General features: G+C 36.9%; 1 protein-coding gene across 1 annotated transcript; it reads right to left on the reverse strand.

Moving 5' to 3' along the window:
- LOC141406270 (nose resistant to fluoxetine protein 6-like) lies at positions 1 to 25,078 on the reverse strand. Its single transcript, XM_073991508.1, has 10 exons — positions 25,000 to 25,078; positions 24,497 to 24,937; positions 18,146 to 18,518; positions 17,865 to 18,030; positions 1,387 to 1,466; positions 1,214 to 1,327; positions 613 to 950; positions 321 to 469; positions 88 to 196; positions 1 to 32 (listed from the first exon to the last, which is right to left on the reverse strand). The coding sequence occupies exons 1-10, from the start codon at positions 25,076 to 25,078 to the stop codon at positions 1 to 3; spliced, it is 1,881 nt and encodes a 626-aa protein (XP_073847609.1).
- Between the last annotated feature and the right edge of the window lie 370 nt (positions 25,079 to 25,448).

Raw genomic sequence — 25,448 nt, forward strand, 5'->3', positions numbered from 1 at the left:
CTAGCTTGTCTTTTTCTCCAATTTTGATTTTTCTGAAAGTATGAAAGAACATTTAATTTTCGCTAATAAAAACCTTGTCTCACTTACTTTTCAGCTCGAATACGCTCAATAATTCAGCTATTGGATATTCCACCATAATGGCTATGAAAAATGATGCCATGGCCGCCAAGAAGTAAGTCTTCAGTAGTAATTTAGCCTTTAAAAAATGTGCATAAGAAATCGAAAAGCAGAAAATTAATAAATTCTCTACGTTTAGACAACATATTTTTGGAGAAATATCGGTGACTGTTTTCTAATATTTTTTTTTCAGTTTAAAACACAAATATTTTTGGACTTACCAGAAACATTATGGAAATCTTTAGGGGTTTATGAGAGCTGGTAAGTATTGAAAATAGTATGGGGAAATGCCACAGATAGACCTGATATGATATTCTTGCCAAGGGGCGAAATATAGGCCAGCTGAGAAATCCTGAAAGAAAATATTTTATTACCGTAAACCAGAAGACATATTAGATTACAAAAAGAATCTCGGAAAACAGTTTTGCTCAATACAAAGTCATGAATGATTTTTATTGTTTCAGTTTTCATATATAAAAATAAATTTTTACTTACCACCACCACAACACATGTTGTATACGATAACAATTGTGGCCACAATTGCCAACGATATGGGTTTATGAGGTATTGCATACAAGGCAGTCCATATCGATGCTTCCTTCAATACAAGACTTGAACCCAAATACCAAATAGCCAAAATAATCAACCATCCAAATGGTATGAAAAACTTAATACGATTTCCAACTATCTGCTTATAACGTTCATTTCTTAAATATTTCATATAGATTTCGCCACAGATTAGGCCAAAAAAGGAGCCACTCAAATTAGAATAGGGACTGGCATAAAGATGTTTAGTGGTTTTAAGATCTTTCAAATAAATATGACGATAATTTCTGCAAAAAAAAAAAAAAAAAAAAAAAAAAACATAGAATTGACAATAATCTAACTGTTTGAATACTTCACATGAAAGGATTGAAAATGAAGAACGAAACAAATCTGAACCTCATAGCATCCGATTGGAAAACAGTATTTAAATAAAAATTCTTTATTTTAAATAAAAATTCTTTATTTAATATTTATCTGAGATTAAACGAAGACTTGGATGTCATAAGTTGAGAGTAGTAACATTTTCAGACATAATTATAGTACAACTTACTCAGTTATAACGACACTTGTAGAATCCAGATTCAGGATATAACTGACTATACTTGGTAGAAGCGCTCCGACAGTTCCAATACCGGCATATATTGATATTTTATGTTGGGGATATCTAAAAGAACAGCGTACGAGATTAATTAAAAAATCAACAGGATTACATTTTGAACCTACTTGGCACATAGGATGAGTACGGCAAGAAATATTGCATATAGCTGGAAATCAGCTGCTATATACCAAGTATGGATCCAACACTAGAAGTAAACAAGTGAAGAAGAAGTAATTTAGTAATGGGTATCAGACGTATATAATGAGGAGGTTGATTCCCTAGAGCAAACAGTGGCTGGCCTAAAGGATGCTTTAGAGACGATCGTAAGGGTGTCTTTATACTTACTTAGCTGGCCCATTACAGAACATTTCGCTCATTTACTCAAAGAGTGACACATCTCAAAAAATCGAGTTTCGAGAAAAACTCGTTTTAAGTTGGCGATTGAAATTTGACTTCCCAACTTAAAAAGATTATTACACAACAAGTAAAAAGTCGTTAAGTTCGGCCGGGCCGAACTTTTTATACCCTCCACCATAAGATAGTCTTAAATAAAATGGAATAATTAGGGTCCTTTCACAATTTAAGGTGAAACAACTTTTCGACAATGGACGGAATCCTACTGCCTCCCACTATTGATTAAATTACACTGTGAACACAAATGTTGGGGCAGAGATATTTCCTTTGGAGTTGAAAGCCCTTGGTGACAGAAAAACCCCGAAGGACAGATGCGCCTGAGTCGAACTTCCGCGTTATGGGGTGATGAAGTTTTTGCAAGAGACCCTGTAAGCCATCATAAATTAGCATTATATCTTTGTTTGTTGTTTTTGTAGAGCACTTACGGAACAGTGAACGCTAATTCCTGATGGCCCACAGGGTCTCTAACAAAAATTTCATCACGCCATAACGCGGAAGTTCGACTCATGGCGCATCTGCCCTTCGGGGTTCATAATATACTCACCAAGGTCTTTTTTCCCCAAGAGGAATTTTCCGTGCCCCAGACTTTCACCTCCATTTTGTTGCACAGTGTTATCTAATCTAATCTAAAAAAATGTGTTCATCTAGGTGAAAGGTACCACCAACGGGGCTATATCAAAGAGTCAACCTTCTTTAAATTTATTGGCGGAAAAGTTTTAAAGCTGCAGGGAACTCCAAGAGTCAAATTGAGGGTAGTTTCATCAAAACAATGTAGACCCTCAAAAATGGACCCATGTTGACGAATTTTAGTGAAGAAATTTCGTGACCACTGAAAATTCCCGAAAATCGGGAGGTACAGTTATATGGGTGGATATACCAAAACATGGCTCTATATTGACGATTATTTTTGAATAGACAAAATTGTAGCTAAAATTCTCAAAATACCGATCATTACAGCTAGTACGGTTAAAAATTGCAGCTAAAGTTCTCAAAATACCGAAAATCGGGAGATACCGTTATATGGGGGCTATACCAAAACATGGACCTATGTGGACGATGTTCCTTTTGAGATGTTTTATGACCACTGAGAACTTTAAATGTCAAATTACAGCTAGTTCGGTTAAAAATTGCAGCTAAAATTCTCAAAATACCGAAAATCGGGATTTACTGTTATATGGTGGATATTCCAAAACATGGATCTATATTGACGATTATTTTTGAATAGACAAAATTGTAGCTAAAATTCTCAAAATACCGATCATTACAGCTAGTTCGGTTAAAAATTGCAGCTAAAATTCTCAAAATACCGAACATTGGAAGATACCGTTATATGGGGGCTATACCAAAACATGGACCTATGTGGACGATGTTCTTTTTGAGATGTTTTATGACCACTGAGAACTTCAAATGTCAAATGTCAAAAATTGCAGCTAAAATTCTCAAAATACCGAAAATCGGGAGGTACGGTTATATGGGGGCTATACCAAAATATGGACCTATGTTGACGATGTTTGGTGGAGATGTTTCATGACCACTGAGAACCTTAAATGGCAAATTACAGCTAGTTCGGTTAAAAAATGTAGCTAAAATTCTCAAAATACCGAAAATCGGGAGGTACCGATATATGGGGGCTATACCAAAACATGGACCTATGTTGACGATTATTATATATTATATTATGCGACCACTGAGAACCTCAAATGTCAAATTACAGCTAATTCGGTTAAAAATTGTAACTAAAATTCTCAAAATACCGAAAATCGGGAGGTACGGTTATAAGGGGGCCATACCAAAACATGGACCTATGTTGACGATGTTTGGTGGAGATGTTTCATGACCACTGAGAACCTCAAATGTCAAATTGCAGATAGTTCGGTCACAAATTGTGGCTAAAATTCTCAAAATACCGAAAATCGGGAGGTACCATTATATGGGGGCTATACCAAAACATGGACCTATGTTGACGATGTTTGGTGGAGATATTATGCGACCACTGAGAACCTCAAATGGCAAATTACAGCTAGTTCGGTTAAAAATTGTGGCTAAAATTCTCAAAATACCGAAAATCGGGAGGTACCGATATATGGGGGCTATACCAAAACATGGGCCTATGCCCATAGCCTTTGGGATATAAGTTTTTTGATCACTAGGAACCCTAAGTGCCAAATTATAGCTAATTCGGTCTGCAAATGTGGCGAAGAACGTCAAAATACCTAAAATCCGAGGTACCGTTATATGGGGGCTATACCAAAGGGTGGACCGATATAGCCCATCTTCGAACTTGACCTGCCTATGGAAAAAAGACCCTCGGGTGCTAAATTTCAGCACTCTATCTCAATTATTGCGGACGCTAGAGTGATTACAACAGACGGACAGACGGACATGGCTAGATCGCCTTAGAATTTTATCCTGATCAAGAATATATATACTTTATAGGGTCGCAAATGATTAGTTCGATGTGTTACAAACGGAATGACAAACTTAATATACCCTCCATACTATGGTGGAGGGTATAAAAACTAAAATCACTACTTGGACCATATTTTGCATACAGCTAGATAGATATCAGTGCTGAATTTCTGAGCAAGATCAATCATGATTTGAAGTGTTTTAGTGCTTCATAACCTCGAAAAACTTGTGTGTTGAATTATTGGAAACTCGTAGTAAATGAGCTGTAACTCGTCAAGTTTTAGAGATATCAGCATGAAAATTTGACACAAGATAAAGGAGAAGTCGCAGAAAAAATAGAAATTGCTAACTCAGAAAACACATTTTTTGAGTTATGCCACTCTTTGAGTAAATGAGCGATTTGTTCTATAGGCCGAACTAAGAAAAGATCTCCATTTCGTTCTGTCTATTGCTTCTCTTTCTGGAATACCGCGCCTTGTCGTCTCTTCATCCACTTGTTTGCGCCATCTATTCTTTGGCCTGCCAATTCTGCATGCACCGCCAAGCGGTTCGTATTTATACGTCTCTTTAGCGGGTTCATCTTCGCCCATTCTTATGATATGGCCTAGCCAACGCAACCGCTGCATCTCGATACGTTTAACTATATTGATGTCGTTGTACAGCAGATACAGCTCGTGGTTCATGCGACGTCGATATTCATCGTCAATGTAGATTCGTTCGTAGATCTTTCGAAGAATTTTTCTCTCAAACACACCAAGCACTGCCATGTCTGCTTGCGCAAGTACCCAGGCTTCGGAGCCATACATCAGCACGGGTAGTATCAGTGTTTTGTAAAGCGTTATTTTTGTTTGACGAGTTGTGTCTTTGCTTTTTAAAGTACTTACTTAAGCCAAAGTTGCATCTGTTGGTCAATACAATTCTTCTTTATACCCTCAGCCTTTAGGCTAAGGAGGGTATATACACTTTGATACGATGAAAATGTGCCTCATCGAAATAATAGTTTTAGACCCCAAGTATGTTCGGACGAAATGTGTTTCAGACAATTTGGAGTCGATCTAGCCATGTCCGTCCGTCTGTCTGTCTGTCCTGCTGGCTGGAGCGCACGATCACTCTCGAACGGATTAATCGATTCGGTCCAAAATTTGGCCTTCTTAATATTTTGTCCAAACTTAGTTTAAGTTCGAAGATGGGCGATATCGGTCCACTCCTTCAGGTACCTCCCCCACAAAAGTTCGAAAATTTTCGGAAAATTTGTGCGCACGATAACTCTTGAAGGGAGTAACCGATTTGGTCCATACTTTGTATATCGTAAATTTTCTAACAGGGTTAGATAAGGTTTCAATATGGACTCTATCGGTCCACTCCTTCGGGTACCTCCCACACAAAATTTGGGAAAAGTTCAGTTTAGGACCTGTTCACGAATCGGTTTGATTTTTGTTGTAGCAACTTGTATTCACCGCCCCCTATACGACGGTGCAAGTTTCATCTGGACAACATTCGTGTCGATATGCAGTTTAGGGTCTCTTCGAAGATGCTTTGGAATGAATGCCGATGCTGTTCATTGTGGTCCTGCTGTTTACAGTCATTTTATGTTTTCCGTGGACAAGTAAATGCTTCCTGGCATACTGGTCCAAAAGTTATAAGATGACCCACTGAAATGGCTAGTGTGCCAAATACATATCAAAAAGATATGACTCTCAAAATCACATCCACTTCATATGTCGTCTATTCCTTTAAGTAGCCCCTCCGCAAAACTTTAATCCTAATCCACATTATCGTCGGCAAGTTCAAAGGTACAAAATGGCCACAATATTCGGAAAAGACCCGAAATACATATATTCGATCTGTCCGTAGATTAATATTTCAATTCACATAGGCTGAGGGTATATCTCTGTCGGCAAAGCCGACTGATACTCTTTGTACTTGTTTTATATCACAACTGATGTCGTTTGTTGTGTTTACGGAGGTGCCGAGGTAGACGAAGTCTTTTACTACCTCAAAATGATAGGAACCAACGTCAACAGTTGGCCCGATCTGTATGGACGCATTGCGCGTCGACACCATCAACTTAGTCTTCCCGCCGTTTACCGCCAGACCCACTTTAGCAGATTCTCCTTCGACCTTAATAAAGGTATCGGTTACTTCTTTTACTGATCGTCCCCATGATGTCTATATCATCTGCATAAGCAAGAAACATGTGGCTATTGGTGTAGAGTGTACCACTTCTTTTGACGCTTGCCTCTCGTATAACCTTTTCTAGTAGGATGTTGAAAAGATCACACGAAAGGCTGTCTCCTTGTCTGAAACCTCTTTTGGTACAAAACTCTTTGGAGAGGTTCTTTCCTATTTTAACTGAGGATCTCGTGTCAGTTAATGTCATTTTACAAAGCCGAATGAGCTTTGCGGGGATACAAAATTCAGACATGACCTGGAATACCTTTGAACGTAGTGGGTTGTCGTAGGCTGCTTTATAATCGACATAAAGGTGGTAGGTGTCGATCTGCATCTCTTGGGTCTTTTCCAGGATTTGCCGCAGGGTAAATATCTGGTCAATGGTGGACTTGCCAGGTCTAAAGCCGCATTGGTATGACCCAATTATCTCGTTGACCATAGGCTTTAGTCGTTCGCACAATATCCCTGACACGATCTTATAGGAAATCGGGAGTAGACTTATGCCCCTATAGTTAGAGCATACAGTGTTATCTCCTTTCTTATGGACGGGGCACAGGATACTCAGGTTCCAATCGTCGGGTTCGCGTTCTTCCTTCCAAATGGAGCTAACCAGCTGATGCATACACCTTATCAGCGTGTCGCCTCCGGTTTTGAACAGCTCGGCTGGTAAGCCACCGGCTCCCGCTGCCTTATTATTCTCCAGCCGGTTTATTGCTGTCTTTACCTCATCTTGGCTGGGCGGTATACATTCAATACCAACTTCTGGGATTGGATCTGTGGTATCTTCGTCGTCTTCGCTGGATACCAACAGGTTTGAAAAATGCTCTTTCCATATCCTGAGCACACTATCTGTATCAGTTACCAAATTATCTTGCTGGTCTCTACAGGAGGAGGTGCCTGTACCAAAGTCATCAGTTTGATGCTTCACTCTTTGCTAGAATTTTCCGACTTCATTCTGGCTCCTGTACATCTCGATTTTTTCACACTCCCTCTTTTCCAACTCTCTCTTTTTCCTGCGAAAAAGACGTTTCTCCTCTCTCGTTTTCTCCCTGTATCTCTCTCGTGCGCTACGCGTTGCTATGGATTGTAAAGTAGCCCTATGTGCCGCATATTTCTCTTCGGTGGCAGCACGACACTCCTGATCATAGCATGGATTCCTTGGTGGAGGTCTCTGGTATCAAAGTATGGATTTTGCTGCTGTTTGCATGGAGTGGGCAATATTTTGCCATTGTGTTGTTATATTATAGGGACTAGCAAATGCCCGCTACTTCGTATGCGGAAAGGAACAAAATATATATAAAAATTTTTTAATACGGGATTGGTGAATACTGGAGATTCTGTTGTACTTAGACCTATTTTTATTACCAATATTTTTTTCGATTGTAGTCAGAATTTACTAAAAAAAAACTGCCGTATCGCATCCCTACACAACTACCATATTTTTTATTTCGAGTTTCCAAAACTACGTATCATATCACAATGGTCTCAAATCGAAATTTTCTGGCCAAAACTATTTCAACGTCCACTTTGTATTGAAATTAATTATTATTTATATTAAATGTGTACAAACAGCAATTATTATGTTTTATCAACCAAAATGACCAAAAACAGCCCAAATTTGTTGAACAGGGTGGTCCCGTTGTGTGGGGTCTAAACCAAAACATTGACCTATGTTTATAATTTTTGGTACGAAGGATTCATATCTTCCAAGAGGTCGTAATACCAAATTTCAGCCGAATCGGTCATAAAGTGTCGCTAAAATTCACAAAATATCTAAAATTGGACGGTACTTACATGTGGAGGCTATGACAAAAAATTGACCTATTTTCAAAAAACTTACACATACTTTTTGTCGACACTCTGAAACTCATAAATATGAATTTTAAGAAAAATCGGTTGATAGATGCGTGTATTATCGTTCAATTTCAATTGGATACTACGTACAGTCACAACAGGTATTTACAAAAAATTCTCCTACCTTAAAATAGAAAAATCCACTTTATTTTAACTATAGCAAATTTGAGCAAGAATTTATTTCTCAATTTATTAGTTAAGACCCTCAGCTATCTTCCAAAATCAATTTGGAGGTGGACAAACTTGGACATTTTTTTAAAAGTTTAAATATATTTTAAAAATATTTGTAAAAAATAATTTTTAATATACATACAAACAGGGATTTTACTACTCTAATTTTACAAAATTTGTAGTTCTTTTTTTAATATTATGAAAGTACTACCACCAGCTTCCCGGTTCATTATAACTTTGGTCTCACTTCTCTATATTTATGCAGCGACACAACACAACAAAAAAGTCTATTTTACACCATTTTTTTTTTTTTTTTTTTTTTTACAATTAAGTGCCGACTTTCACACTGCTCCAACTAACAGCATCTATCGGTATTTACAAAAACTAATTATTTTCAGATGACTTGATGTGTTTTTTATTATTCTGTGCAAAAAAAAATTAAAATTTCGAATCTTCAAAAATAGGGTTTTGGCCAAAAATTTCCTGATTGAAACCTATGTGCATATTGCAAAATTCAGATTTGGCTTTAACCCTTCATTAACACAGCATTCCCTTCCAGTGCGAATTTCCAGACACTAAACTTTATCTCACCCCTTCACAACAACAATCACGCACATTTACAATGCAAGGTTCTAGCTTCCGTTAAATTTTCGGCATTCAAAACGGTCATAAAAATCCACGTTTTCGTATATCCCCATATAACGGTACGGAACAACAAATCTATATTGTCCAATTCTCTTTAAATTTGGACCTTGAATACTCAGAGGATATAACAGTTTAATTTAAAAAATGTCCACTTCAATCCACGTTTATTAGAAGAGATATTTTGAAGATTTAGAGTATTTTGAAGATATTCTGCACATTTTCCAACCGAAAATCGGAATTTGTGGCATGAAAGGTTAGAAAAACTTTTTTTACAAAAAAATTGTACTGATGAGAGTATTGTTTGCCTGTTGTTTGTTGTTGAGTATTGTTTGGCTGTAGGCTTTTCATAAATAAAAATCCAATTTTCTGATTTTGAAGCTTTATTTTCCAATATTTCGATTGGACTCTCCAATCATCTTCAGGGAACTACAAATTATTTTTACAGGTTAACAACAATTTTATTTAAATATATTTCATAATTTATTTACTTGAAAGATAGTAAAATTGTACTTAATGTGCACGGGTATGTCAACCGTATATAACGGAAAATTAGTTTAGAGGCATTTCAATTTAGGTTTTTTTATTATCAGGGGGTAAACAAAACAGTTAACAAAATTGTCGCATTGGACCACGTTTTCAAATTAACATACCAAAGCGGTCAGAACAAAAAACATTTTTGAAAAGATACTCCACGTTTGACTACTTAATTTCAGTACATTATTTAGAAACGCCTTGGCGTTAACATCAAATCAATGGAACAATATTCAGTACAATTTTTCAAACTCAGAACTTTGTCTCAAATTTTTAAGTAATCTTTTTGTACAAATAGCGCATTTCCAAATTATATAATCCCAGCTTTAGTACCTTAACCGCTTACACAATACCAAAATGGTTTTGGTACCAACATGTTACCCATCTCTTCGTATACATAGGTAACGTTTAAAAAATTACTTCCTTATATCCTAATCCCAATTCACTTCTCCAGCTTTATATGTTGCCCTGAAACCCATAAGAGTACTATTTAGTACTTTTTGTATAAATAAGTACGAATGTTCAAAACCTCCTCCCTACCTCCACTCTAAACACCAATTGCTAATCTAATACCGAATTTCACAATTCTAGTTCTACCCTTTACAAAATCACAAATTGTACAAAATTCTATACCATATAGCAAATACCAAAAGGTACCATTTAGCACTTTTGGTACACGATTTTCCAAAATGTACTTTCATATCTCAGCTCTATCCGTTCACCTAAACCCAATTTATAGCCAATGTAGTTCCATTTAGCACTTTTCCATAAGTACGAATTTCCAAAACTACCTCAATCCTACACTCACGGAAATAAAAATTGTAGCGAATTCCGTACCATTTAGTACTGCTTCGTGCACATTAGTACGATTTTCCAAAGCTAACTCCATATCTCAATTCTATATTCCAACAGTAATCTTAATTCCAAATTTCAGGATTCCAGTTCTTCAAATGCAAATCTAAATCATACTAAACTCACTACTATTTAGGACTTTTCGACCTTTGGTACATCTTTCTTACTCTTCATCAGTGACCCCCAATCCAAATTTCAGGATTCTGGCCCTATTCGTTAACCCATATCCAAATTGTACTATATTTAGTACTTTTCGTATACTTTTAATTCGAATTTCCAAAAACCTTTCTTTTTTTTACTCTCCATCAGTGACCTTCATTCCAAATTTCAGGATTCCAGCTCTATCTGTTCACCCAAATCCAAACTGTACTAAATTTAGTACAATTTAGTACTTTTCGTACTCTTATAGTTCGAATTCCAGAAACCTTTCATTTTTACTCTTCATCAGTGATTCTCATTCCAAATTTCAGGATTCCAGCTCTATCCGTTCACCCAAATCCAAATTGTACTAAATTTAGTACCAATTAGAACTTTTCGTGCACTTATAGTTCGAATTTCCAAAAACCTTTCTTTGTTACTCTCCACCAGCTCTATCCATTCACCCAAATCCAAATTGTACTAAATTTAGTACCATTTAGTACTTTTCGTACCCTTATAGTTCGAATTTACAAAAACCTTTCATTGTTACTCTTCATCAGTGATCCTCATTCCAAATGTTTGTATTCCAGCTCAATCCATTCACCCAAATCCAAATTGTACTAAATTTAGTACCATTTAGTACATTTCGTACCCTTATAGTTCGAATTTCCAAAAACCTTTCATTGTTACTCTTCATTAGTGACCCTCATTCCAAATGTTTGTATTCCAGCTCTATCCGTTCACCCAAATTCAAATTGTACTAAATTTAGTACCATTTAGTACTATTCGTGCACGTATAGTTTGAATTTCCAAAAACCTTTCTTTGTTATTTTCCACAATTGACCCTAATTTTAAATTTCAGGATTCCAGCTCTATTCGTTCACACAAATCCAAATTGTACTAAATTTAGTACCATTTAGTACTTTTCGTACCCTTATAGTTCGAATTTACAAAAACCTTTCATTGTTACTCTTCATCAGTGATCCTCATTCCAAATGTTTGTATTCCAGCTCAATCCGTTCACCCAAATCAAAATTGTGCTAAATTTAGTACCATTTAGTACTTTTCGTACCCTTATAGTTCGAATTTACAAAAACCTTTTATTGTTACTCTTCATCAGTGATCCTCATTCCAAATGTTTGTATTCCAGCTCTATCCATTCACCCAAATCCAAATTGTACTAAATTTAGTACCATTTAGTACATTTCGTACCCTTATAGTTCGAATTTCTAAAAACCTTTCATTGTTACTCTTCATTAGTGACCCTCATTCCAAATGTTTGTATTCCAGCTCTATCCGTTCACCCAAATCCAAATTGTACTAAATTTAGTACCATTTAGTACTATTCGTGCACTTATAGTTTGAATTTCCAAAAACCTTTCTTTGTTATTCTCCACAATTGACCCTAATTTTAAATTTCAGGATTCCAGCTCTATTCGTTCACACAAATACAAATTGTACTAAATTTAGTACCATTTAGTACTTTTCGTGCCCTTGTAGTTCGAATTTCCAAAAACCCTTTGGTACATCTTTCTAACTTTCCATCAGCTACCCTCATTCCACATTTCAGTTCCAAAGTTCTAGCTCTACGCGTTCGCGTAATACAAAGGGTACCATATTTAGTACCTTTTGGTACTTTTCGTACCCATCCAGTTCGAATTTCGAAAAATTCAGCCTTATCTCACCCCTACACACCAACAGCAACCCACACTAAAAATTTCAAGTTTCTAGCTTCAGCCGTTTCGTCTGGGCGTTGATGAATCAGTCAATCAGTCAGTCAGTCACTCACCTCACTACTCTTTTATATATATCGATAAGGAGTGCTCTCATTAAGCAATTGGGCTAGTTGAGTGGAATATGCTGTGGCTATCTGTTGTGTTTGCAGCCTATCGATGTCTAACTTCCGCGTTGTGTCTGTTCGTGCTTTATTTGCAACGTTTAGACGGGTACGTACCTTTGCTGCAACAAGGTAGTGGTCCGAATTAATGTTTGCGCCTCGGAACGATCGTACATCCAACACGCTCGATGAATGTCTTCCATCTATCACAACGTGATCAATTTGATTTCTTGTTCTTTGATCTGGCGACAGCCAGGTGCCCTTATAAATATCGAGATGATTAAATCTGGTACTGCTAACTACCATGTTTTTTGCAGCTGCAAAGTCTATCAGCCTCATACCATTGTCAGATGTTTCACTGTGGAGACTGAATTTCCCGACTGTTGGGCCAAAGATATTCTCCTTTCCAATTTTGGTATTAAAATCGCCTAGAATAATTTTAATGCCATGGGTAGGGCAACGGTCATATGTTTCTTCTAAGCGCTCGTAAAATATATATTTGGCCTGTTCGTCCTTTTCTTCAGTGGGAGCATGAGCGCAAATAAAGCTGATGTTGAAGAATTTAGCTTTTATCCGAATTGCAGCATGTCTTTCATTCACTTGGGTGAAGCTGGAGACCAGGTGTTTTAACCTCCGACCAACTACAAATCCGCAACCAAACTCATGCTTTATGTCATGGCAGCTATAATACAGTGCGTCACCTTTAGGTGTTGTTGTGACGCCTTTCCCATTCCATCGTATTTCCTGTATGGCAGTAATGCCGGCCTTGTACTTTTCAAGTACGTCTGCCAATGCGAAGACTGCACCTTCTCTATAAAGAGTGTGAACATTCCAGGTGCAGATTTGCAGATTATGGTCCTTAAAACGTTTGCGGCGTTCGTCAACTTTAGAGGGGTTTGTTGTTCTTTTCTTTCGTTTTTCCATAGTAGGCTGTTTTTTCTAGGGGAGGGTTACTAACCCGACGCCCAAACCCAAGTTTTTTAACGTTCTTGTGGATGAATGCGCGGCTCATGTTAGCTCACTATCTTTAACGGGTGTTAAAGGCAGTTCCCCAGGTAACACCACGGGGAGGTCAGTGTCCACTTGAGATGAAAGAGGGACCAAGATAAATCCTACGCTTTGCCATGTTAAAACCGGTCAGGACCGTTCCTTGGTATCTTCCATCCCCTACATCATATATAAGTTTAATTTAGGAAATTGCAGTCATGACCTTCTTTTATAAGGAGACGATACAGTCAATGCATTGTCCCAATTTGAACTTCTATGTCTGAATAACGGTAAAACCTACGAAATTATCATTTTTATACCCTCCACCATATTATGGAGGGTATATTAAGTTTGTCATTCCGTTTGTAACACATCGAACTAATCATTTGCGACCCTATAAAGTATATATATTCTTGATCAGGATAAAATTCAAAGACGATCTAGCCATGTCCGTCTGTCCGTCTGTTGTAATCACTCTACCGTCCGCAATAATTGAGATAGAGTACTGAAATTTTGCACCCGAGGGTCTTTTTACCATAGACAGGTCAAGTTCGAAGATGGGCTATATCGGTCCACTCTTTGGTATAGCCCCCTTATAACGGTACCTCCGGATTTGAGGTATTTTGACGTTCTTCGCCACATTTGCAGACCGAATTAGCTATAATTTAGCACTTAGGTTTCCTAGTGATCAACAAACTTATATTTCAAAGGATATGGGCATAGGTCCATGTTTAGGTATAGCCCCCATATATCGGTACCTCCCGATTTTCGGTATTTTGAGAATTTTAGCCACAATTTTTAACCGAACTATCTGCAAATTGACATTTGAGGTTCTCAGTGGTCATGAAATATCTCCACGAAACATCGTCAACATAGGTCCATGTTTTGGTATAGCTCCCATATATCGGTACCTCCCGATTTTCGGTATTTTGAGAATTTTAGCTACAATTTTTAACTGAACTAGCTGTAATTTGCCATTTGAGGTTCTCAGTGGTCATGAAATATCTCCACCAAACATCGTCAACAAAGGTCAATGTTTTGGAATAGCCCCCATATAACCGTACCTCCCGATTTTCGGTATTTTGAGAATTTTAGCCAAAATTTGTAGCCGAACTATCTGCAATTTGACATTTGAGGTTCTCAGTGGTTATGAAACATCTCCACGAAACATCGTCAACATAGGTCCATGTTTTGGTATGGCCCCCTTATAACCGCTCCTCCCGATTTTGGGTATTTTGAGCATTTTAGTTACAATTTTTTACCGAACTATCTGCAATTTGATATTTGAGGTTCTCAGTGGTCATAAAACATCTCCACGAAACATCGTCAACATAGGTCCATGTTTTGGTATGGCCCCCTTATAACCGCACCTCCCGATTTTGGGTATTTTGAGCATTTTAGTTACAATTTTTTACCGAACTAGCTGCAATTTGACATTTGAGGTTCTCAGTGGTCATGAAACATCTCCACGAAACATCGTCAACATAGGTCCATGTTTTGGTATAGACCCCATATATCGGTACCTCCCGATTTTCGGTATTTTGAGAATTTTAGCTACAAGTTTTAACCGAACTAGCTGTAATTTGCAATTTGAGGTTCTCAGTGGTCATAAAACATCTCCACCAAACATCGTCAACTTACGTCCTTGTTTTGGTATAGCCCCCATATAACGGTATCTCCGGATTGTCGGTATTATTAGAATTTTTGCTGCAATTTTGAACCGAACTAGATGTAATGATCGGTAGTTTGAGAATTTTAGCTACAAGTTTGTCCATTCAAAAATAATCGTCAATATACATACATATGTCCTTGTTTTGGTATATCCACCCATATAACTGTACCTCCCGATTTTCGGGAATTTTCAGTGATCACGAAATTTCTTCACTAAAATTCGTCAACATGGGTCCATTTTTGAGGGTCTACATTGTTTTGATGGAACTACCCTCAATTTGACTCTTGAAGTTCCCTGCTGCTATAAAACTTTTCCGCCAAAAATTTAAAGATAGGTTGACTCTTTGATATAGCTCCGTAGGTGGTACCTTTGACCTAGCTGAACACATTTTTTAGATTAGATTAGATTAGATTAGATTAGATTAGATTAGATTAGATTAGATTAGATTAGATTAGATTAGATTAGATTAGATTAGATTAGATTAGATTAGATTAGATTAGATTAGATTAGATTAGATTAGATTAGATTAGATTAGATTAGATTAGATTAGATTAGATTAGATTAGATTAGATTAGATTAGATTAGATTAGATTAGATTAGATTAGATTAGATTAGATTAGATTAGATTAGATTAGATTAGATTAGATTAGATTAGATTAGATTAGATTAGATTAGATTAGATTAGATTAGATTAGATTAGATTAGATTAGATTAGATTAGATTAGATTAGATTAGATTAGATTAGATTAGATTAGATTAGATTAGATTAGATTAGATTAGATTAGATTAGATTAGATTAGATTAGATTAGATTAGATTAGATTAGATTAGATTAGATTAGATTAGATTAGATTAGATTAGATTAGATTAGATTAGATTAGATTAGATTAGATTAGATTAGATTAGATTAGATTAGATTAGATTAGATTAGATTAGATTAGATTAGATTAGATTAGATTAGATTAGATTAGATTAGATTAGATTAGATTAGATTAGATTAGATTAGATTAGATTAGATTAGATTAGATTAGATTAGATTAGATTAGATTAGATTAGATTAGATTAGATTAGATTAGATTAGATTAGATTAGATTAGATTAGATTAGATTAGATTAGATTAGATTAGATTAGATTAGATTAGATTAGATTAGATTAGATTAGATTAGATTAGATTAGATTAGATTAGATTAGATTAGATTAGATTAGATTAGATTAGATTAGATTAGATTAGATTAGATTAGATTAGATTAGATTAGATTAGATTAGATTAGATTAGATTAGATTAGATTAGATTAGATTAGATTAGATTAGATTAGATTAGATTAGATTAGATTAGATTAGATTAGATTAGATTAGATTAGATTAGATTAGATTAGATTAGATTAGATAACACTGTGCAACAAAATGGAGGTGAAAGTCGCGGCACGGAAAATTCCTCTTGGAGAAAAAAGGCTTTGGTGAGTATATTATGAACCCCGAAGGACTGATCCGCCGTGAGTCAAACTTCCGCGTTATGGCGTGATGAAATTTTTGTTAGAGACCCTGTGGGCCATCAGGAATTAGCGTTATATCTTTTTTCACTATTGCTTAAGTGCTCTACAAAAACAACAATCAAAGATATAATGCTAATTCATGATGGCTTACCGGGTCTCTTGCGGAAGTTCGACTCACGGCGCATCTGTCCTTCGGGGTTTTTAATATAAACACACCAAAGGCTTTCATCTCCACAAAAGTAATTATCTCTGCCCCAACATTTGTGTTCACAGTGTAATTTAAGCAATAGTGGGAGGCAGTAGGTGTCTATCCATTGTCGAAAAGTTGTTAAACCTAAAATTGTGAAAGGACCCTAATTATTCCATTTTAATTAAGACTATTGTATGGTGGAGGGTAAAAAAGTTCGGCCCGGCCGAACTTAACGACTTTTCACTTGTTATAGCTACAACATTCTATTTAAAACAATTTATTTAAAAAGCGCTCCCGCGATTTTTTTGTTTTCTTTTGGTTTTTCTCATCTATGAACATTGTGTAAGGTGTAAGCACCTTCCATTTAAAGTTGCTTCAAGAGCACCGTGAGAACCGTTTAGGTGGTCTTCTATGTATAGTAGAACCCTTTAGGTGGGTTTGTATATATAGAAAAACCTTTTATGAGATTTCCTATCTGCAGACGTGCTCTTCAGGAAGTTTTCAGTCAATAGAAGATCCATTTTGGAGGTCTTCTAACTATAGAAGACGAGCTGAACATAAGCCCCTGTTGGAGGTCCTCTGTGCATAGGGTTCCTCTTTAGGATGAATTCTATGTATAGAATACCCCTTTAGGAGGTAATCTATGCATAGGCCTCTTGTGGCGATCTTATGCCTATAGAAGACCATTTCTGGAGATTTTCTATTTACAGAATATACTTTTAGAACGTTTTCCACCAATAGAAGATCCATTTGGAAGGTCTTCTATGTATGAATACCCTCCCATTTGCATGTCTAGTATGTATAGAAGACCCCTTTAGGAAGTCTTCCCTGAATAGAAATCCCTTTAGGAGATTTTCTATCCACAAATTACTCTTTTATGTAGAAAATACCATTCATGAGGTCCTCTAGTCTAGATAAGGCAATGTTTATATTATAGCCTTTTGCAGGGTTAACCTTCTTAATGAGAATTTATTTGACGTATACGCAAAGGAATTAACATCTGAAACCCAGTGGGTTTGTTAAATCCGGTTATATATAAACGTACTATAAAGGCCTTTAGGAGGCCATATATCTACAGAATACCTTTTACGAGGTCTTCTATCTATTGATGGACTTTATATAGAAGGACTTTTTGTGATATCTTCTGTCTATATAACCCCCTTTAGGAGGTAATATGGTTTTATTCGCTGATATTCCCCGAGCCCTTGGAATTTGTAATTCATGATTGAAAATACTTACACAATTATTAAAACTTAAGTTAGCTGTCATAAGAAGATTTGACCACCACGCAGTTCGACATAAAATAACATTGGGTTCCATTATGTACCTCCAGAATGGAGCATTCTGAAGATATATCAAAATATTTGATGAGAACAAAATCAGCAGCAATAAAGATGGAATATATCTGCAAAAAAATACAATAATAATTATGTTAAGATTCGCACCAGCCGTTCTCGGACTCATTCGAATCCCAACCAGAAATCATAATTTTTATCCGTTATGAATTGTTTGGAATTTACCTTAAATATCTTGAGAACAATAGTCGCCCATAAACCCTAAAACACTCCCAGAGGGTACTTTGCGGCGTAATATATCCACCCTTTGTAAACTTCAAATACAACATTAGGCCACTTAGCATAAAGAATAGCTCAATGCATACCAGAACATGCATCAGTGTAAGTATAAGCTTGCCGGAGTACAGTTTTTCGAAAAACTCAGGATTTTCCATTGGCATAAATTGTGGACAGATTAAATGTTCAACAACGATGGTAATGGAGAGTAGGGTGCGAAAACCATCCACGAATTGTAGATCTTTACCCATGGGACTCGTATTGGGTGTAATCAGGCGACGATAGTTGCGATAAATGGAAAAGGAACAGAGGTATTTGTGAGCTGCAACAACATCAATAAATTAAATTGTAAATAGTACAACTATTAGAAACCAGAAATAAAACAATTGCTTTGACCTTATTTAGTTACACCATGGTCAAAACATACCAACAGATTGTTGCATTATTACATATGTATGTATGTATGTACATACCAGAATTTTCGTGTTGTTTATCATAATAACAGGCAGATTTCTTGGATTGGTAACTTGGGGTAGATTTCAAGTATGCATCATAAATTGTAGAAAGTAAATTCAGAATGACAATGCCCATCAAAATGAATACCGAAATATAATAAGATGAACCTATGCAGGATTAGAAGAAAACAAATCAATTACACTGTACGATACAAAAAATAATTACAAGATAATTTGGCCAGATTATGAAAGAGGACCGAAAAAAAGAAGACACGTGTATCGGCGTTTTGAAAGTTTACGTCGAGAAGTAACCTAATTAGGCGTGGCAAGTTCCGCCCATTTCTACAGGTTTTGAAATATTCGACATCAGATTCCTTGGAATCCTTGCATTTTAGGTATAAAGTGTCTTTGGCAATATTACTGACAACAATGCGGGGTATCTTTTTATGAAAAAATTAATTTTGGTCCCTTTTTTCAAAAACGTTTAAAAACTCCTTTAAAATGTGATCGTATCAGTTCAAAATATTCTACAAAATTATTTTGTTATTAATTTTGTCAGAGCAGTAGTAGCTGCCACCATTATACTATTTAGGACCATGCCAAAATCATGGATGTTAGGACTCGTATGTCAGATATATATTCACTGGACACTTTCCGTAGACTATCCCCGCATTTTCACATACAATATCTGGAAACTTTGACTTACCCTGATGACATTATTTTAGTTTATAGTACTTACTTACTTAGCTGGCCCATTACAGAATATTTGTTCCATAGACCGAACTAAGAAAAGATCTCCAATTCTCTCTGTTTCGTGCTTCGCTTTTTGGAATACCGCGCCTTGTCATCTCATCATCCACTTGTTTGCGCCATCTATTCTTTGGCCTGCCAATTCTGCGTGCACCGAATTTATACGTCTTTTTAGCGGGTTCATCATCGCTCATTCTTATTATATGGCCTAGCCAACGCAATCGCTGCGTCTCGATACGTTTAACTATATTGATGTCGTTGTATATCAGATACAGCTCGTGGTTCATACGACGTCGATATTCACCGTTAACGCAGATTGGTCCGTAGATATTTCGAAGAATTTTCCTCTCAAACACACCAATCACTGCCTTATCTGCTTGCGCAAGTACCCATGCTTCGGAGCCATGCATTAGCACGGGTAGTATCAGCGGTTTGTATAGTGTTATTTTTGTTTGACGGGATGTGGCTTTGTTTTTAAATTGCTTACTTAAACCATAGTAGCATCTGTTGGCCAATACAATTCGTCTTCTTATTTCACAACTGATGTTGTTTGTTGTGTTTATGGCAGTGCCGAGGTAGACGAAGTCTTTAACTACCTCAAAATTGTAGGTACCAACTTCCACAGTTGGTCCGAGCTCTATGGACGCTTTGCGCGTCGACACCATCAATTTGGTCTTTTCGCCGTTTACCGCCAGACCCACTTTCGCAGATTCTGCTTCGACCTTCCTAAAGGTATCAGTTACTTCCTTTACTGATCGTCCCATGATGTCTATGTCATCAGCATAGGCTATTGGTGTAAATTGTGCCATTTCTTTTGACATTTGCATCTCGTATTACCTTTTCCAGCAAAATGTTGAAAAGATCACACGAAAGGCTGTCTGCTTGTCTGAAACCTCTTTTGGAACAAAATTCTTCGGAGAGGTTCTTTCCAATTTTAACTGAGGACCTAGTATCAGTTAATGTCATCTTACAAAGCCGAATGAGCTTTGCGGGGATACCAAATTCAAACATTGCGTGGAATACCTTTGATCGGAGGAGACTGTCGAATGCTGCTTTATAATCGACAAAAAGATGAAATGTGTCGATCTGCATCTCTTGGGTCTTCTCTAGGATTTGCCGCAGGGTAAATATCTGGTCAATGATGGACTTGTCAGGTCTAAAGCCACATTGATATGGTCCAATTATTTCGTTGACCATTGGCTTTATTCGTTCGCACAATATCCCTTACACTATCTTATAGGCAATAGGGAGAAGACTTATGTCCCTATAGTTTGAGCATAGAGTCTTATCTCCTTTCTTGTGGACGGGACATAGGATACTCAGGTTCCAATCGTCGGGTACGCGTTCTTTCTGCCAGATGGTGCTAACTAGCTGATGCATACACCTTATCAGCGCGTCGCCTCCGGTTTTAAACAGCTCGGCTGGTAAGCCATCGGCTCCTGCTGCTTTATTATTCTTCAGCCGGTTGATTGCTGTTTTTACCTCATCTTGGCCGGGCGGTATACATTCTATACCATCTTCTGGGATTGGATCTGTGGTATCATCGTCTTCGCTACTATTGGATACCAGCAGATTGGAGAAATGTTCCTTCCATATCCTGAGCACGCTATCTCTATCTGTTACCAGATTACCTTGCTGGTCTCTACAGGAGGATGTGCCTGTGCCAAAGCCATCTGTTTGATGTTTCACTCTTTGGTAGAATTTTCGGACTTCATTCTGGCTCCTGTCTTTTTTTGCGGAAAAGACGTTTTTCTTCTCTCCTTTTCTCCCGATATCTCTCTCGCGCGCTACGCGTTGCTACTGATTGTAAATTAGCTCTATATGCCGCATTTTTCTCTTCGGTAGCAGCACGACGCTCCTGGTCATACCATGAATTCCTTTGTGGGGGTCTCTGGAATCCAAGTATGGATTTTGCGACTGTTTGCATGGAGTGGGCAATATTTTGCCACTGTATTGTTATGTTATCGGGCTGTTATTGGGCTAGTTGAGTGGAATATGCTGTGGCTATCTGTTGTGTTTGCAGCCTATCGATGTCCAACTTCCGCGTTGAGTCTGTTCGTGCTTTATTTGCAACGTTTAGACGGGTACGTACCTTTGCTGCAACAAGGTAGTGGTCCGAATCAATGTTTGCGCCTCGGAACGATCGTACATCCAACACGCTGGTTGAATGTCTTCCATCTATTACAACATGATCAATTTGATTTCTTGTTTTCTGATCTGGAGACAGCCAGGTGCTCTTATAAATATCGAGATGATTAAATCTGGTACTGATAACTACCATGTTTTTTGCAACTGCAAAGACTATCAGCCTCATACCATTGTCAGATGTTTCACTGTGGAGACTGAATTTCCCGACTGTTGGGCCAAAGATATTCTCCTTTCCAATTTTGGCATTAATATCGCCTAGAATGATTTTATTGTCATGGGCAGGGCAACGGTCATATGTTTCTTCTTCAAGACCGTTGCTTGGTATCATTCATCCCCTACGTCACCCGAAGAAGTTTCATTGCAATAATGAAAAAGTTTTATTGCATTAATTAACAAAGTCGTATTAATGAACAAATTAAGCTCTACGTTGGTTCAAAATCAATGAAAAATTTCATTGATGGAACGTAAGATTTCGTTTATATCATGAAGCTTTTTCTTTCAGTGTATAAATCAGCATGGGCTCATTGATATGAGAGAAGTCCCTGCGGGAATGTTTCGGGAACATATGTTCCCAAACGGTATTCTATACATAGAAGAACTCCTAAAGGGGTCTGCTGTACATAGAAGTCCTCCTAAAGGGAAAGAATATCTCCTAAAGGGCTCCTCTAAATAAAGGGGTCTTATATAGATAGGTTACCTCATAAAAGGGGTCTTCTATAGATAGACAAGCTCATATAGGGATCTTCTATAGATAGAAGACCTCATAAAGGAGTCTTCTATAGATAGAAGACCTCATAAAGAAGTCCATAGATGGAAGACGTTCTAAAGGGAATATCTCCTAAAGGGATTCTCTATAGATACTAGACCTGTCAAAAGGGGTCTTCTACAGATAGAAGATTTCATAAAGGGGTCTTATATAGATAAAAGACCTCATAAAGGGGTCTTATATATATAGAAGACCTTCTAGAGTGGTATTCTATAGATTTAAGGCTCCTTAAAGGAGACTTCTATGGAGAGAAGACCTCATAAAGTGGCCTTCTGTAGATTGAAGACCTCCTAAAGGGGTCTTCTATAGATAGAAAACCTCCTAATAGGGTCTTCTATAGATAAAAGATCTACTAAGGGGTCTTCTATACATAGAAGACCTCCTAAAGTGGTATTCCATAGAGAGAAGACCTCCCAAAAGGGTTTCTATGGATAAAAGACCTCCTTTCTTTCATAGACAAGAGACCTCATAAAGTGGTCTTTCTATAAATAGAAGACTTCCTATATGTGTTTCTATGGATAGACGAACTCCTAAAGGGGTCTTCTATAGACAGAAGACCTGATAAAAGGGGTCTTTCTATAAATAGAAGACTTCCTAAAGGGGACTTCTGTAGATAGGGTATGGTCTTCTATCTATAGAATACCGCTAGACCAGATCCGTCAGCGTAAATAAAAGAAAGAAAGAAAGAAAGAAAGAAAGAAAGAAAGAAAGAAAGAAAGAAAGAAAGAAAGAAAGAAAGAAAGAAAGAAAGAAAGAAAGAAAGAAAGAAAGAAAGAAAGAAAGAAAGAAAGAAAGAAAGAAAGAAATAAAAGAAAGCCTTTCTCATTTCTTAACCAGTAAGGAAAGGATCAAAGTCAGGCGGGGCCGACTATATAATACCCTACGCCACTGTGAATATGTAAAATATAAATCGGAGCTATATCCAGATCTTAACCGATTTTGATATAATTTGGCACATTTATTTCCAGACCGAATTCAGTCACACATTCCAAATATCATTGAAATCGGACTTATATATCGTGTTTGGAGCTGAAAATACACGAAATCGGCCGATAATATATATGGGTGCTATATCCAAATCTGAACCGATTTCGATATAATTTGGCACATTTATTTCTAGACTGAATTCGGTCACACATTCCAAATTTCATCGAAATCGGAAATATATAGCGTGTTTGGTACCGAAAATACGTGAAATCGGCCGAAAGTATATATGGGAGCTATATCCAAATCGGAACCGATTTCGATATAATTTGGCACACTTATTTCTAGACCGAATTCAGTCAAACATTCCAAATTTCATCAAAATCGGACGTATATAGCGTGTTTGCTGCAGCAAATACGTGAAATCGGGCGAACATATATATGGGAGCTATATCCAAATCTGAACCGATTTCGATATAATTTGGCTCAATTTAAGTGGCGAAATTTCGTGGCCACTGGGAACCACATATGTAAAATTGCAGCTAGTTCAAGCAAAAAATGTGGCTAAGATCCCTAAAATACCTTAAATCGGGAGGTATCGTTATATGGGGACTATACCGAACCGTGGACCTATCTTGACAATTTTAGTGGAGCAATTTCGCGGCCATTGAGAACCTCAAATATCAAATTTCAGCTAGTTTGGGCAAAAAATGTGGCTAAGATCCATAAAATACCTTAAATCGGGAGGTATCGTTATATGGGGACTATACCGAAACGTGGAGCAATTTCGCGGCCATTGGGAACCTCAAATGTAAAATTTCAGCTGGTTTGGGCAACAACTGCGGCTAAGATCCTTAAAATACCTTAAATCGGGAGGTACCGTTATATGGGGACTATACCGAACCGTGGACCTATCTTGACAATTTTTAGTGGAGCAATTTCGCGGCCATTGGGTACCGTTATATGGGGGCTATACCAAAACTTGGACCGATATAGCCCATCTTCGAACTTGATCTTCCGACGGCTAAAAAAATGGTATTCCCCAATTTTCAGCGAAATCGGTCAACAAATGCGACCTGTATGTTGCGAACGGACGGACGGACATGCATAAATCGACTCAGAAAGTGATTCTATGTATATCCCTAGAAGGAACTATGGGTCTATCTCGCTTCCTTTTGTATGTTACATACAAATGCACTAACACATAATACACCTTACCACATAGTGGTGTAGGGTATAAAAATATGATTTTCTTACCTTTTTCAATTGGCTCTTGTGGATTATCACAGTAAGTGACATAAGTCTTTACACTTAGATTGTATTTTTCCCGAAACTCCTCAGCAATGCATTGATGTAGTTTATCTTCATTATTCGCTAGGGTTTGTTGGTCTCTGGAAATTTTATGAAGCTTGTTTGCCATTCGAACATTTTCATTCCATAGATGTTTGTCACTTTTGTTTTGATTCACTGGAGGAGACACATTCTCGCATTGCGTTGTACAAATTCCGCGATACAGCTGATCGTGACGATAATGATAACGATAAGAATTTGTGAAATTCCAAATATTATGCCACAATTCGGAGTTGTTATCCTCCTGAATTTCGACATAAGCCATACAATAGGAAGCCGATAATTGTTTTAGGCAACTATTGTAATCCGCGGTGTCATATAATGGTGGCATTTGGTTATAATAAAACTCTGAAAAAAAGAAAAGAGGAAATTCAAAAATGGGAATATAATTGAAGGAATAATCTACGTACCCTCTACATTTCGATAGGCTATTGTATTTGTAGTGCCCATCAAAATAATACAAATTATAAAACTTTTCACACCGAACATTGTTGGTTATTTGTTATTCTATGTGCAGTATTCGCAAATTTTCGAAATTATGTACTAACAGTACGAAAAGTCAGTCGTTACTGTTCAACAATTCATGCACCGAGTAGTAAAAAAGTTTAATATTTTTTGTTGTGAATAGTTGACCTGACAAGATTCACTTTTTGGTTTTATATTGTTTGGCTTAAGGTAATTAAAAAACGAAGTTTTTTATTTTGTTTTAATTCTTTATTTATCCGATTATTAAGTTACAAATGAGTTAAACAATAAATATAACATAATAAACTACATGTTTTAGTAAGAAATACGGCTATTCAGTTCTAATGTCACGTTCAAACTGAGCTTTGTTATGTCTGAGTTTATGAACTATGTT

Source organism: Musca autumnalis, unplaced genomic scaffold (genome assembly GCF_047663935.1).
Source record: "Musca autumnalis isolate F117 unplaced genomic scaffold, ASM4766393v1 scaffold_5, whole genome shotgun sequence".
Taxonomy (NCBI): Eukaryota; Metazoa; Arthropoda; class Insecta; order Diptera; family Muscidae; genus Musca; species Musca autumnalis.

Bases quoted from the DNA above. Each gene is read 5' to 3' on its own strand.
- LOC141406270 (XM_073991508.1), bottom strand. From the start codon at position 25,078: ATGTTCGGTGTGAAAAGTTTTATAATTTGTATTATTTTGATGGGCACT. The intron at 24,938-24,999 runs GTACGTAGATTA...TCTTTTTTTCAG, and splicing joins AGCCTATCGAAATGTAGAGG to AGTTTTATTATAACCAAATG. The intron at 470-612 runs GTAAGTAAAAAT...ATTTTCTTTCAG, and splicing joins CAACATGTGTTGTGGTGGTG to GATTTCTCAGCTGGCCTATA.